General features: G+C 41.9%; 1 protein-coding gene across 1 annotated transcript; it reads left to right on the plus strand.

Annotated features, from left to right (window-relative positions):
* The first annotated feature begins 2,058 nt into the window (after window positions 1-2,058).
* On the plus strand, window positions 2,059-9,444 carry SSMEM1 (serine rich single-pass membrane protein 1). Its single transcript, XM_028525161.2, is given in 4 exon segments — window positions 2,059-2,354; window positions 6,985-7,039; window positions 8,633-8,891; window positions 8,893-9,444. Coding segments are annotated over 4 exon segments (729 nt in total). The 5' UTR covers window positions 2,059-2,171; the 3' UTR covers window positions 9,125-9,444.
* Window positions 9,445-12,757: the final 3,313 nt, after the last annotated feature.

Here is a 12,757-nt window from a genome sequence, read left to right on the forward strand (position 1 = left end):
CTTGCACTCAGGTGCTGGGAGAAAATTGAGCGGTAAAGATTCAGGCCTGAACCCTCAGAATAAAGTAATAATTGTAACAAGCTAAATTAAATTTTTATGTATTAACTTAATTTTAGCTTTTTTAGGGCGTTTATGGGCTTACGTGTTAAAACATTGTGTTAAGCAGAATGGCTAATATGTAGGCTAGAGTACATGGTAATGTGTTCAAACACCATCAGCAATGACAAAGCATTTCTCACACCTCTGTTAAAAAAATCGTGTTCTGACTCCATGTTAATTCTTAAAATTCCGTTTAACGAGGGTGCAGCAGTAACAAGAAAAAAACCAAAACGCGTTTTGTTCAAGTTGCTAATGGTTTTGAGGTTAAAACAAATTTAATTGCCTGCCTTTTCCTTGAAAGAACTTCTAATCCCGAGGAAAGGTTCGTCATAGAGTTCAGATGGTATTTATTTAACAGATACAAATGCCTACTGTGTGCCACTGAACCACATGGAGATGTAAAAGTTAAAGATCGGGTTTCTGCCTGGAGGAGCTCGGTGCAGGAGGGCAGCAGGTGCATTAGGGGGCTGGCAGGTGAGGTGCGGTGAGCTCCAGGAGGCACCGCGGGCCCAGCTCGGACTTCCTGGGAGCTTCCTGGAGGAGGCGAAGCAGGTCTCAGGCAGATAAGGATCAGAATGGACGGGGTTTGGGGACCTGCCCTTGAGGAGGCAGGGAGGCGTGACCCTATTGACATTATGGCGTGTTACAATAAGCTAGTGGGTTGTTACATGGTGTAACAATCCAACGACTAAAATTTTTCCTGAAATACTCCTGAAATCAAGTAGAAGAAAATGAAGCTTCCTTGTGGTATTACATATTAATGAAAAAAATGAAGGTATGCTATGTCCTTAAAGCTCTAACAGATTTTTTTTTAGAGTGGGATTTTTATAATTTTTAGATTGCCTTAGCAGCAATGGTGTTTTGCTCTAGTTTTAGTTTGCGAGATAAACTAACTTGAAAATTGTTCAAAGTGAAAGGGTTCTGTGTACAATCAAATTGGGAATACCAGGTTCTCCCTACCCCATGAATGCACCAATTTCTTCTTGGAAAAGAAGACATTTCCTAAGAAGACATTGTGTACATTTGATGTAACTCACAAAAGATAGATGGATAATTTCCCTCTTAATGTAATCTATAAATGATTGTGAATTTATTCAAGGCTTAAAAAGGAACACTACTACTACTCCAATTAGATGTATGTATGAGTTTGCTAGGCTTGCCTTAACAAAATGCTACAGACTAGGTGGCTTAAACAACAGAATTTTTTTTCAGTTTGGAGGTTGAGTCTAGTCTGAGATCAAGATTCCAGCAGAACTGGTTTCTCCTAAGACTAGTCTCCTTTGTCGTGTACGATGGGTGCCCCTTCTTTTAGTGGCCTTTTTTTTAATGTGTTTACACATCCTCTTCTTATAAGGTTACCAGTCATATTGGATGAGGACCCCATCCTGATGACCTCATTAAACCTTAGTTACCTTTTTAAAGGCCCTACCTCTAATTATAGTCAAACTGAAGGTTAGGGCTTCAACATATGAATTTTGGGAAACACAGTTCAGTCTGTAACACGTTAGAACTGCACATTAGAACACGTTAGTTAAAATATTGACTCCCCAAAACCTAACTACCCTTGGTATTCATGGGGGTTTGGTTCCAGAATTCCCACAGATTCCAAAATCCGAGGGTGCTCAAATCCCCTGTATAAAATGGCCTAGATCCATGAATACAGTCTGCTTTCCGCATCCTTGGACTCGCGAATGCAGATCAACAACACTACAGGTATTTACTGAAAACAAACAAACAAACAAACCAAAAAACCTAATATGTGGACCTGCGCAGTTCAAAGCAATGTTGTTTAAGGGTGTACTACGATACATACAAATTTCAGGGGAAGAAAAGCTTGAGGCAGAACACACTATATTAAGCTCTGGGACAATGGCTATAAACTTTCATAAAAGTAGCTTAGATAAATTTCCCCAAAATTTAGAAATCCAAGAAGTGTTTGTCAGGTCCCGTCACAGCTGCTGAAGTGTATGTCATAATAGGTTGCCAAGGAAGCTGTCATACACCCAGAGAGAAGTACTTCCCAGTGGCCGCCATCCCTCTGAGCATGTTTTCTTCTTAAGCAAGAAGCCACTATGGGAAAGCTTCTTTCCTTGTTTTGGGAGGTGGAGCCACCCCCCATGCCGTTAAGTTTTGCCATTCCGAACCAGGACTACGAGTGCCAGCAGGATGACTCTTGTGGGGCAATAGGGAACTTCCTTGTTTGGTATTTTGTCATTATATTGATCTTGATGTTCTTCTCTCGGGCTTCTGTCTGGGTAGGATATCCTTTTTCATTTTAAATAATATGTTTACTGTATACTAGGGGCTATTTCATAAAATTCACTTTGATGAAACTACTTTTTAAAAGTTTGTTTTCTAGTTTTAAAAATATTGCAATCTTATTTTAGAGAATCCAAGAAAAGGATGAAAATTTAAACTACAATAATCCTGTTTCTTAGATAATCACTGTTAACATTTTGGAGTGTGTTTTTCTAGTGTTTTTCTTTTTCTCTATTCCAATATTTATCTTTCCACCTCTCTTATCTTTGACCTTCGTGATTGGCATTCTGTTATAGTATGCACTTTCATATCTTGCTTTTTAAAACATTAATGCTATATTTTAACAAATATACATTCGCACAGCTGCACCCTTCGTGACTGCATCGTTTTGTGTGTGATTGTACCGTAACAAATCTGTAATTTTGAGATATTGAGGTTGTTTGCACTTTGTCCATATGCTGTGTGATGCTGAGATAAACGTCTCTCCTGCTTAATGACCTCGAAATTCCTTTTGCAGCCCCATAATTCTAATCACAGATTTTTTTTAAAGTTGTTGTATTTAAGGATATATGTTGTAGCATTTGGGGGATTTTAGAATGGGGCAATACATTCTCTGAATAGAATAAGCTGCAGAACTGAACTAAACTAAACAGAACCGAAGTTACCACTCTAGACCACCTACTAGCAGAAGAAAATACCATCCTCTTAGGAAGGAGAAAGCCCACTTTATCAGGACTGTAATGCTCCAGCATATAACGAGTAACTAAGCTCTTGTTAAGTTGCTGACATAGACTCATTGCTGGCCATTAATACCAGGTTGATGATTAATCAAGCCACCATCATTCAGCATTACTGCCAGATCGCTGGGCAGGCCGTGGTTAGCTAGACTGAGTGCTGTGTCAGCTCTGGATGGAGAGGAGGAGGGTGTTATGTCTATGCCAGCTGTAATCCATTAAAATAATCAAAGACTCTTCCCCTCACCACCTCTTCCCCCCTGAGAAGTTTCATCAAAGGTCTCTAAATGCTTCATATGGTAGATACTTTGCCAAAAGAAGATTTAGAAGCGATAGCTTATATGTATCTTAGACTCCCTAGCTAAGTATATGGAATTTGCCTGGTTTGGCAAGAAAAGCTACTTTAGAAATTTAACAAAAAACTGCAGTCGATTCCTGGCAATTTCATCATGAAGACCACTTACGAGGCCTAAGCTCTTCTGCTCCTTGCTTGCATCAGCTCCTTGGAGTCATAGAGACCCAAGCTCCAAGGACCTCAAGATTGCATGTGGTCCGGTCTCCTGTTTGTAAGCAAGTAAGATATCAGTATCTTTCCTTTTTCAAATTGACGAGGCCCAGAGAAATTAAGTGCCTTGTCCAGTCTCACACACGCGGTTAGTGACGGAGGGGACAATAGACCCAAGTTTCCTGCCACATCATTTGTTTGCTTCAGAGCATAGTTGAAATGTTGAATTAAATCTATTTAGTGCTGATTAGATCCTTAATTATCTTAGAGGTTTCATCTTTCACTTTGTTCTCTTGTGGCAGCTGAAATCTGCTGCATGGCTTCTTCTGAAGGGTCCCAGGTTTGAAATCTGAGAACCAGATGAGGACCAGCGAAGGAGGGTGGAATTTTCCCTTCACTTAGAACTTCATTTTTTTCCTGCTAAGCTACCATCCTTTATTCACAAACCTTGAAGTAACGGTGAAAACATGATGGAAGTGTAGTGGTAATTATCCTCAAACATGAAGCACGCTGATTTCCTCGGGATTTGCCACTTTTTAAGATGCATGTACCTTTTGCTTTCGGAGACTACGTGTACTATCTTTAGTTTATATTTTTGGTTTGTGTTTGTTCAGACTGCCAGCGCTGGAATTTTCCCCAATACCAGTCCATGCTCCTCACTTTGTGTACGTGGAAACTGAGCTGAGGAGGTGTTTAAGCAGCGGAGTTGCTTTCTGGTGGCAGAAAGGCAGAGCAAAGCCCGGATCTCTCCATTGTTTGCTCCACTCTCAGGGCAGGCTCTGTCGCTTTCCCTCACTGAGTCCCAGGGGTAGTTAACAAAATGCTTTTGGTGACTACACTTTGTACATTCCTCTTAACTTGATGTAAAAATTTTTCTTTTATGTTAAAGATTTTATTGATTTATTTTTAGAGAGAGGGAAAGGGAGGGAGAAAGGGAGAGAGAGAAACATCAATGTGCAAGAGAAAGATTAATCAGTTGCTTCTTGCATGCCCCCAGCCGGGGACCTGGCCTGCAACCCAGGCATGCACCCTGACCAGGAATTGAACCAGGGACCTTTAGGTTTGTGGGACGGTGCCCAACCCACTGAGCCACACCAGTCAGTAAAAAATGGATGCTTTCTATGAAAATGATATAAACCAAATAAGTGTTTTTAAAACTTTTGCCCCTCCATTACAAAAGTACGCACAAACTGTGGAGTGCGGGTGGTGTGCTGAGTATGTTGGGTGTCGTCCTGCAAACTGGAAGGCACAGGGTTGATTTCTGGTCAGGGAACATGCTTGGGCAACCGCCCATGTTTCTCTCTTGCATAGATGTTTCTCTCCCTCTCTTTTTACCTCCTCTCCCTTCTCTAAAATAAAAAATAAAAAATTTAAAAAGCCCTCCAAAATATATTTAAAAAAGAAAATGTGGAATTTATACAAAAGTAGAAAAAAATGAAAAACCCACTCCAGGTTACACAGAAATAACTATTATTAACTTTTAGGTTTATAAATGTCTAATCTTTTCATAATCATCTCTATGCATATTAAACTTAAAATAAGGTCCCCCAAAACCATTTGTATAAAGAGTTATCTTAAAAGAGGGTTCCTCCCTCGGGCTTCCAGAGATGGCTGCAATCGTGCAAAAAGCAGAGAGCTGTCTCATTAGAGATACTTGCCTACCACTGTAGTGATCAGATACTGAGAGAGGAATGGGCCAAGGATCTAGATTGCAGCTGTGAACATGAAAGTATGGCAAAAGACAGTTGGGTTTTCTTCATAAATCCATTTGCTCCTCATTTTAGACAATTTGAAAAATTAGAAGGAAAAAAATACTTTCACCACTCAAAGTCAACCCTTGCTAACACTTAAAATCTTTCTTTTCATATTTTTAGCTAACTCGTGATCATACTGCATATGCAAATTTGCATCTTGATTTTTAATTTAATAGTATAACATTTATTTGCTCATGTTATGACTTACTTTTATTGTAATAATTTTTACAACTATATCTTACATGAGGGGTGCCAAACTCATTTTCACCAGGGGCCACATCAGCCTCGCAGTTGCTTTCAAAGGGATGAATGTAATTTCAGCTCCTTAACAGTTAAGGAGTAGCTTCATTTATGCAGTCCTAAAATTGTTTCAGTCCTTTCAAGGCAGCTTCAAGGCTGATGGGGACCCTGGTGAAAATGAGTTTGACATCCCTGTCTTACATAATTATATAATTATACCATAATTTATTTAACCATTACCTACTTTTGAATTTTATATTTTATATTATCTGAATTACACTGGATGAATATTTCAGTACATGAAGCTTTCTCTCTTTTGGGGCTTATTTCCTGGTAATACATTCCCAGAAGAACTGTTATGTTTCAAAAGTGTTATAAGTATTTCTAGTTTTTGACACATTCTCAAGGAGGTACTTTATATTTGTATTACTTGAAAAAACCATTTTCAGCATCAAAAAGTGGCACACTGATCTGGAAGATAGGACAACTACATTTATGCAGTACTGGGCAGAATATTTGAAATTGGAACTATTTAGAGAAATCCATTTATTTTGGTTGCCAAATCCACACATAATATGTTGCGGTTGCATTTCAAAGGAAAGTTTCTAAAGGATTTAGGAGACATTAAGTTTACCTGAATTCAGGTAAAGATCTGAAAGAATTATTGATAATGGGACCTGATAAAATGTCCTTTAAAAAGTAATTTTAAAAACTAATCATAGTACTATCAAATCTCTTTTTAAATGATATTTCTCTGTGTGCGTGCAGGAAAACTTTATAACCTATAGCTCCTTATCAGTTTCATTTTCTCTCAAGTCTTTGTTTCATTTTGCTTGGTTCGAAACACTGTGGTAGATTCTGCCATCAAAGCATGGTCTCCCTAATAATGGGCAGCAGAAATGAAAGTGAAAAACAACCGACTAAGATGACTGTTGAGTGTTTTACATGGCACTGAGTGGCTCTGACTCCTGGCGACGCTACAAATGAGTGGTGGCCACAAGGTCCTGTTCTCACCAGCCCTGCTCAGCACTGGAGGCTCACGCCTGTGGCTTCTTTGATGGAGTCAGCACATCTTGTATTTGGTCCTCCTCTTTTCCAGCTGCCTTCCAGTTTCCCCGCCTTCTCATGATTTGTCCAAAACAGCTTTGGTTTTGTTATTTTTGCCTCCAGCAGTGTTTCAGGCTTCACTTGCTCTAGGACCCCCTTGTTTATCTATCTTGCTGGCAGTCCAGGGTACCCATGGAGCTCTCCTTCAACATCACATTCCAAAGGAATCCATTTTTTTCCTATCAGCCTTCTTCACTGTCTGACTTTTATTTTACACTTGTATACATTAACTGGGAATATGAGGCGGTGGATGATGCAAGATCACTAATCTGTATTTCTGAAACAGATGTCCGGGAAGAAGAAGGAGGAAGACAGTGGGACAAGCACTACACTGAGTAAAGGTGAGAGCCAGTGCATATTCAGTACTGGGCTATGATGAGGGAACTGTGTGCTGAGTGTGGAGAGCGAAAAGCAGAGGTGAATAGCCAAGGTGTTACAGGGCCCCCGCAGACCCGTGGCGGCCCGTTGGATGAGCTCCTTGCTCTAGTGCAGGATGGCTGAGCTGCTCTAGCAGGGGCTCCACATTACCAGTAGGTAAAGTTCAAGTTCTCTTTTCATACCTCAGCATTTTCCCTCCACACAGCTTCCCTTTCGCATACCTTTATGGTTAGAGTGACTTTACGGTGAGAGCTACTGTAGAGTCAGAGACGTAAATGACATCTTTCTCAGTAACCTATAAGCAGTGCCATGCTGGAAAATGTTTAACACCTGGCTCTCCAAAAATGTGTGTAAGTGTGTATACATTTAAAATGTTTTTACTGACCCAAAGAATGTATATCACACAATTTACAAATAATAAAATATGTAACACTCTTTGTGGTAAATTCCATATAGACCACTGATTCTCACAAAATGCTTTCCTTGAGTTTTACCTTTGTATCCCTATCCCACCTGTGTCTGCAATTGATGAACAAGTGTGGTTCCATTATGAATGTTACTTTCCCTTAAATTAAACAATAATGTGAAAGAAACAGGAAGGTATATGTTGGAACTTCATTTGGTTGTTGGTGATGTGAGTGACTTCTTTGCAAATTGGATAATAGTTTTAGAATACTCTGGAAAAATATTTCTGCATTTTGAGGTGCTGTTCGCAGTGTAGTGGCTATAGGCACAACATTTTTAAATGTCATCTGTGCTAGGACCAAGTCACCATCGCTTTACACCTAGGCAATCAACAAAACCATAAACCAACACCTGCCTTGTAGGGCCTGTTGATTTTTATCCCACCCAGACTGGTTTCAAATCACCAGCAGGACGTCACCGCACATGGAGCTGGGAAGAGATCCATAGTCTCATGTCATTATATGGCATTTCCGATGTCCAGAGACAGCAGACAAATGGCTTCAAGAGCACATGCGTCATCACGAAATTCAATAAAATAATTAGGGAGTGATGTTTTGAGTATTACGTTCATTTGTAATACATTGATTTAATGACAAATTTGGAGAGTTTAATTTCTACTCGTGGCTGTGTTAAACAACCATTTCACAAAATTCCTGAAAGCTTAACTATCGGGTTCTTGTGGGCTGGCTGAGGCAAGCCAAATCCAGCACGCCGCTGAATAAAGAAAAGATACTTACGAGTTTCCTGCCACCCAAATCACATTCATATACACACTTGAATCATTAAGTCTTCAGGGCAAAGGAGAAGAGGGTCCTTCTCTGGAAAAGTTTAGAGACTTTTCCCTTGATCTTATATCAGGGTTCATGAAATTCAGAAGTATTGTGTCAAGCATCTATTTGGCAATGGGGAGATTTGGTGTGGTACTGGAAAACACAGCCAGCTGCCAACAAGTGCAGAAAAGTGGAGAAAATTAGTGGCTTGGCAAATGGCAGCTAAGAGTGAGCCCACACATGCCATAGGTTTCATGGGTTATGTGAATTATAATAACCAACAATGTGCCTAATTTGTTGATTTGTCTCATTGATTGTTAGCAAGCGAAGATACTTCCTATCAGTGGCAAAACAAAGATGGTTGCTGGGACTCTTCACAGGTGATGAAAAAACCGAAGCAGAGCCACCTTACTCCTGGATCTGACTCAGAAGTGACCCTAGACAATGACTCTCTTGAAGGAAGAAGGTGTAGGCACCATTCTCCGCTCAGCCAGGTGAATCAGTCCCAACTGGACAGTGATACTACCGACTACGACAGCGAAGACTCTGACTTGGGAGCGTCGTCCTGGAAGGAGAGTGAAAAGTGAACACCCACCTCCCGCTGGTACAAAGAGAAAAATAGCTCAGCGGCAACAGAGTGTGGACAGTGACCGAACCAGGGAAAGGCCCTGCCTCTACTGCAAAGCCAGGAGAACCCATGAATGGTTGGCCCGCCATTTCCTCCACAACGCTTCAGTAGCAGCCCCGGTGAAGGGAGATCTTCAAGAGGAAAATTCTGTACCTGACATTAACACGAGATTCAGTAAATTTTGAATTTTATCAAGTCCTTGCCTTATTTGAAGCCAAATGAAAGGGATAAATAAAACATAAAAAAAATCACCGAAGCTTTAGGTGAGGAGGTTTTTTACAATAAACTCTGTTAACAAAAACAAAAATAATTGGAACCCAACAGGTAAAATTTCAAATAATTCTTTGTCCCAGACCAGGCCAGTGAATTTGTTTACGGCACCATTGGAACATCGACGATCTGTATCCACTATGATTTTTTATTCAAAAGAGCACAAGATATTTTCTCCCTGGAGTATACGTGTTTTGTTTATGTCTATAATACCAATAAGGAAGCTCTTTAAAAATATGTCCAGAAACCATCTACGCTTATTCATATGCTTTGATGATTCGACTGGATGCATTAGGTGAAGCTGGTTAGAGCAGAACTGGCCCATATTCTCCAGGTCCCTGGTTCCGGGTGACTGACTCCACCTAAGCGGCACTGCTGCTCCTGTGTCCGCTAGAGGCTGGGAGGCAGGAGGAGCTCAAGAACCTGGGATAAGAGCTCTGATTTCTAGAGTGGACCAAGGAGGCAAGGCAGACCCAGAGGGGCAGCTGAGCCATGGGCTGTCGGTGGTTATTTTCCAAAGGGCATGGCAAATGTTAAAGAAAAAATTACTCTGACATTTGTTAAAATGGTAAGGAAGACTTGATTCAAGCCTATTGTAATAGGGGTCAAATCTATTGCAATAGCAGGGAGAGATCAACCTCAACTCCAAATACAGCAAGGACAAGCAGATTTATAGCCAAGGAGCAGGGCAAGGGGGTCAGTGGATGGAAAATCACTAGCAGGAAAATTACTAGGAGGAAACATCAAGGCTAGGGAGATTCCTGTGAAACCGACCTAATAGGATTCTTGGTGAAGGTAGGCCAAGAACTTATCTATCAAGATGGGGGATGAGGAACTTGATCAGATGTCAAGGGTGATCAGATGTCCAGGCCGGGGGGTGAGGGGGCTCTCACTAAACTTACTTAGCAGCATTCTTGCTGAAACTCAGCTTGGCAGGTCAAAGACGTGATGAACACCAGAGCTGACATCTGATCAAGAGGAGCCTGGCTTCCCCCGGCTGGCGTAGCTCAGTGGATTGAGTGCGGGCTGTGAACCAAAGTGTCGCAGGTTCGATTCCCAGCCAGGGTACATGCTTGGTTTGCAGGCCATAACCCCCAGCAACCGCACATTGATGTTTCTCTCTCTCTCTCCCTCTCTCTCTCTGTCTCCCTCCCTTCCCTCTCTAAAAGTGAATGAATAAAAAATCTTAAAAAAAAAAAAACCCAAACCAAACCAACCCCTGCATCAAGGTGTCCCTCTCTCAAGCAGTGAAGGCCAAGCAATGCACTCCTGGTCAAGTAGATGTAAATAAATATCTAAAAAAAAAAAAAAAAAAAGAGGAGCCTGGCTTAAAGTTTGGACTTTGTCACAAGTTAGCTGGAACCCAGACTTGGTTGGGGCTGGGTTTTCCAGTTAAGTGGGGACCCCGGCACTGGTGAATTCAGTAGGCCTAGGCAGCAGGTGGCCATTCTGGAGATCATTCTGCAGATAATGGCAGAATCCCAGCTGGGCTATAAAACGAAATCCAGACCCCAGAGAAGAGGACTGGTCCAGATAAGATAAGCAGCAGAGATTCTGGTCACTGAGCTAAAGTTCAAAGAAAGGCTTTAGGTCTTAGCGGAGGCCTTAGGTACTTAAGTACTACATATGGTAAAGACTGCAACATAATACTGAGGACTGAGCCTTTTATGGCGAGAGATCACAGAGCTCTGACACTGGGCTTGTGAGTCACTCTGACAATAGCAGCTTCCTTAGCTGATTACAACGAAGAGACCAGGAGGGCACTGTGGGAGCCCCAACCATTGGAACCAGGCCATGAGAGTCTAGGACGTGAGGACTTTCTGAGCTTATTTGCAGAGACTGTCTTATCAGGTTGCCTTGGGACTGACGCAGGTCTGAGGCTGTGAGTGAAAGGCAGGACAACTTCAAGATTCAGCTCAAGCATCAACCCGTTCCGTGTAGCCTTCCTTTACTTCTCAACACCCCCTCCACTGTGTTCCCGCAGGCAAGCTCACTAGGCCCTCCCTAATGCTCCAGGGTACCTTGAAAAGTCCTCCATCTCAGCATCCTTAACATTTTAATGAATGTGTTATATGTGTTTATGCGTAAAAGGTTTACAGTTCTTATGGAAAAAAACATGCAGGTTATGATTATTGCAATAGCTTTGTTAACTCTGTGTTTTATGTACTTACACCTGTAAACCTACTTTTGCCCACACCTGAATGTGTGTGTGTGTCTGTGTGTACATATGTATACATTCCATGATTTGTCACCTTTGTGTCATTGTGACCCAGCACGGTGCCAGACAATGTGACAGATCAAGAATGCAATTAAATCAATGCACAAAGGAATATGTGAATTCAAAAGGGAGGAGCTGGGGAAAGCTAAGAGACAGAGAAAGCAGGGAAGGAGCCAATATCTACCACTTAAAGAATAATCATGATGTTTCCAACTTGATGTGATCCAGACCTTGTTTATCTAAATAGCGCCAAAAGAAAGAACAGAAACACACACACACACACACACAACAAGCTCAACATACACCGGTAAGTTGCAGAGGCAGGATTTAGACCCAAGTCTTCTGGCTTCAGAGTTTTGGCTCTTAATTACTATGATTTTACCCATGATTCTCTGAAGATGGAAGATCCTGATTTTAGGGGAAGTTAATCACTACCTCCTACACAGCTGTAAGTGATGTCTTGGCAGATATAATCTCACCAGGAAAGAATGACTATTTTCTAGATAACAGAGTAAGGACATATGCCCCAAATGTTTTGCTTGTGGATTTAGAATATAAAGCAATGACATTATTTTCTGAAGAGTCATTTATATCAAAGACTGTTACTGTTCATGGTCTTATCCGTGGGACTAGGACAGATTAGAGTTAGGGGGTGGAAGGTAGCTGCCGATAGGAAGAAGGAATTAGGGGTGAGTTAAACCAGGGGCTGTAAATATGAGGGGATTAACTGGGATAATCTGTGAGCACATTAAACCAAAAACAGAGGTCAGACAAAGCTGGGAAGACATTCAAAGCCAAGGAAAGAAATGCACTGGATCAAAGGAATAAGACAAGGACGTGGTGGGACGAGAAGCAGAAGCAGAGCCGGGCATGTTGGAATGGGATTAGTGAGCAAGGCACGGAGCTGGCGAGGCGGGACAGTTCGGGAAGCCAGGGCTGCGAACTCCAGTCGTGCTGGATTTGCTTGTGTGCAGAGTCTGGTATGAGCCGTCAGAATGGGGTCCCTGAGGCGCATAACAGCCTCCTCTTCAGTCCCTCCTCGGCTAAATGGGATTTAAACTAGGCTGCCTCTGGTTGTGACCTGCTCGGGTGGCATGGAATTCTTGGGCTTGCCTTCTATCTGTGGCCCTTCCGTGCAGCTAACTGTTTAGAATTGATGTCCGGCCACATCAAGCATTACGACTCTTGTTAGGAACTGCCATGCAAGGGGCTGTGGGATGCAGGGAAAGGCCCGACTGAGATGGATGTGGGGGAGAATGAGAGTACTCCCACAGTAGGTGTCTGGAGCGGGGTGGAGGAGCTGGGAACTCTGGCTGCAGGGCAGATGGTC

This window comes from Phyllostomus discolor, chromosome 10, assembly GCF_004126475.2.
Source record: "Phyllostomus discolor isolate MPI-MPIP mPhyDis1 chromosome 10, mPhyDis1.pri.v3, whole genome shotgun sequence".
Lineage (NCBI taxonomy): Eukaryota > Metazoa > Chordata > Mammalia > Chiroptera > Phyllostomidae > Phyllostomus > Phyllostomus discolor.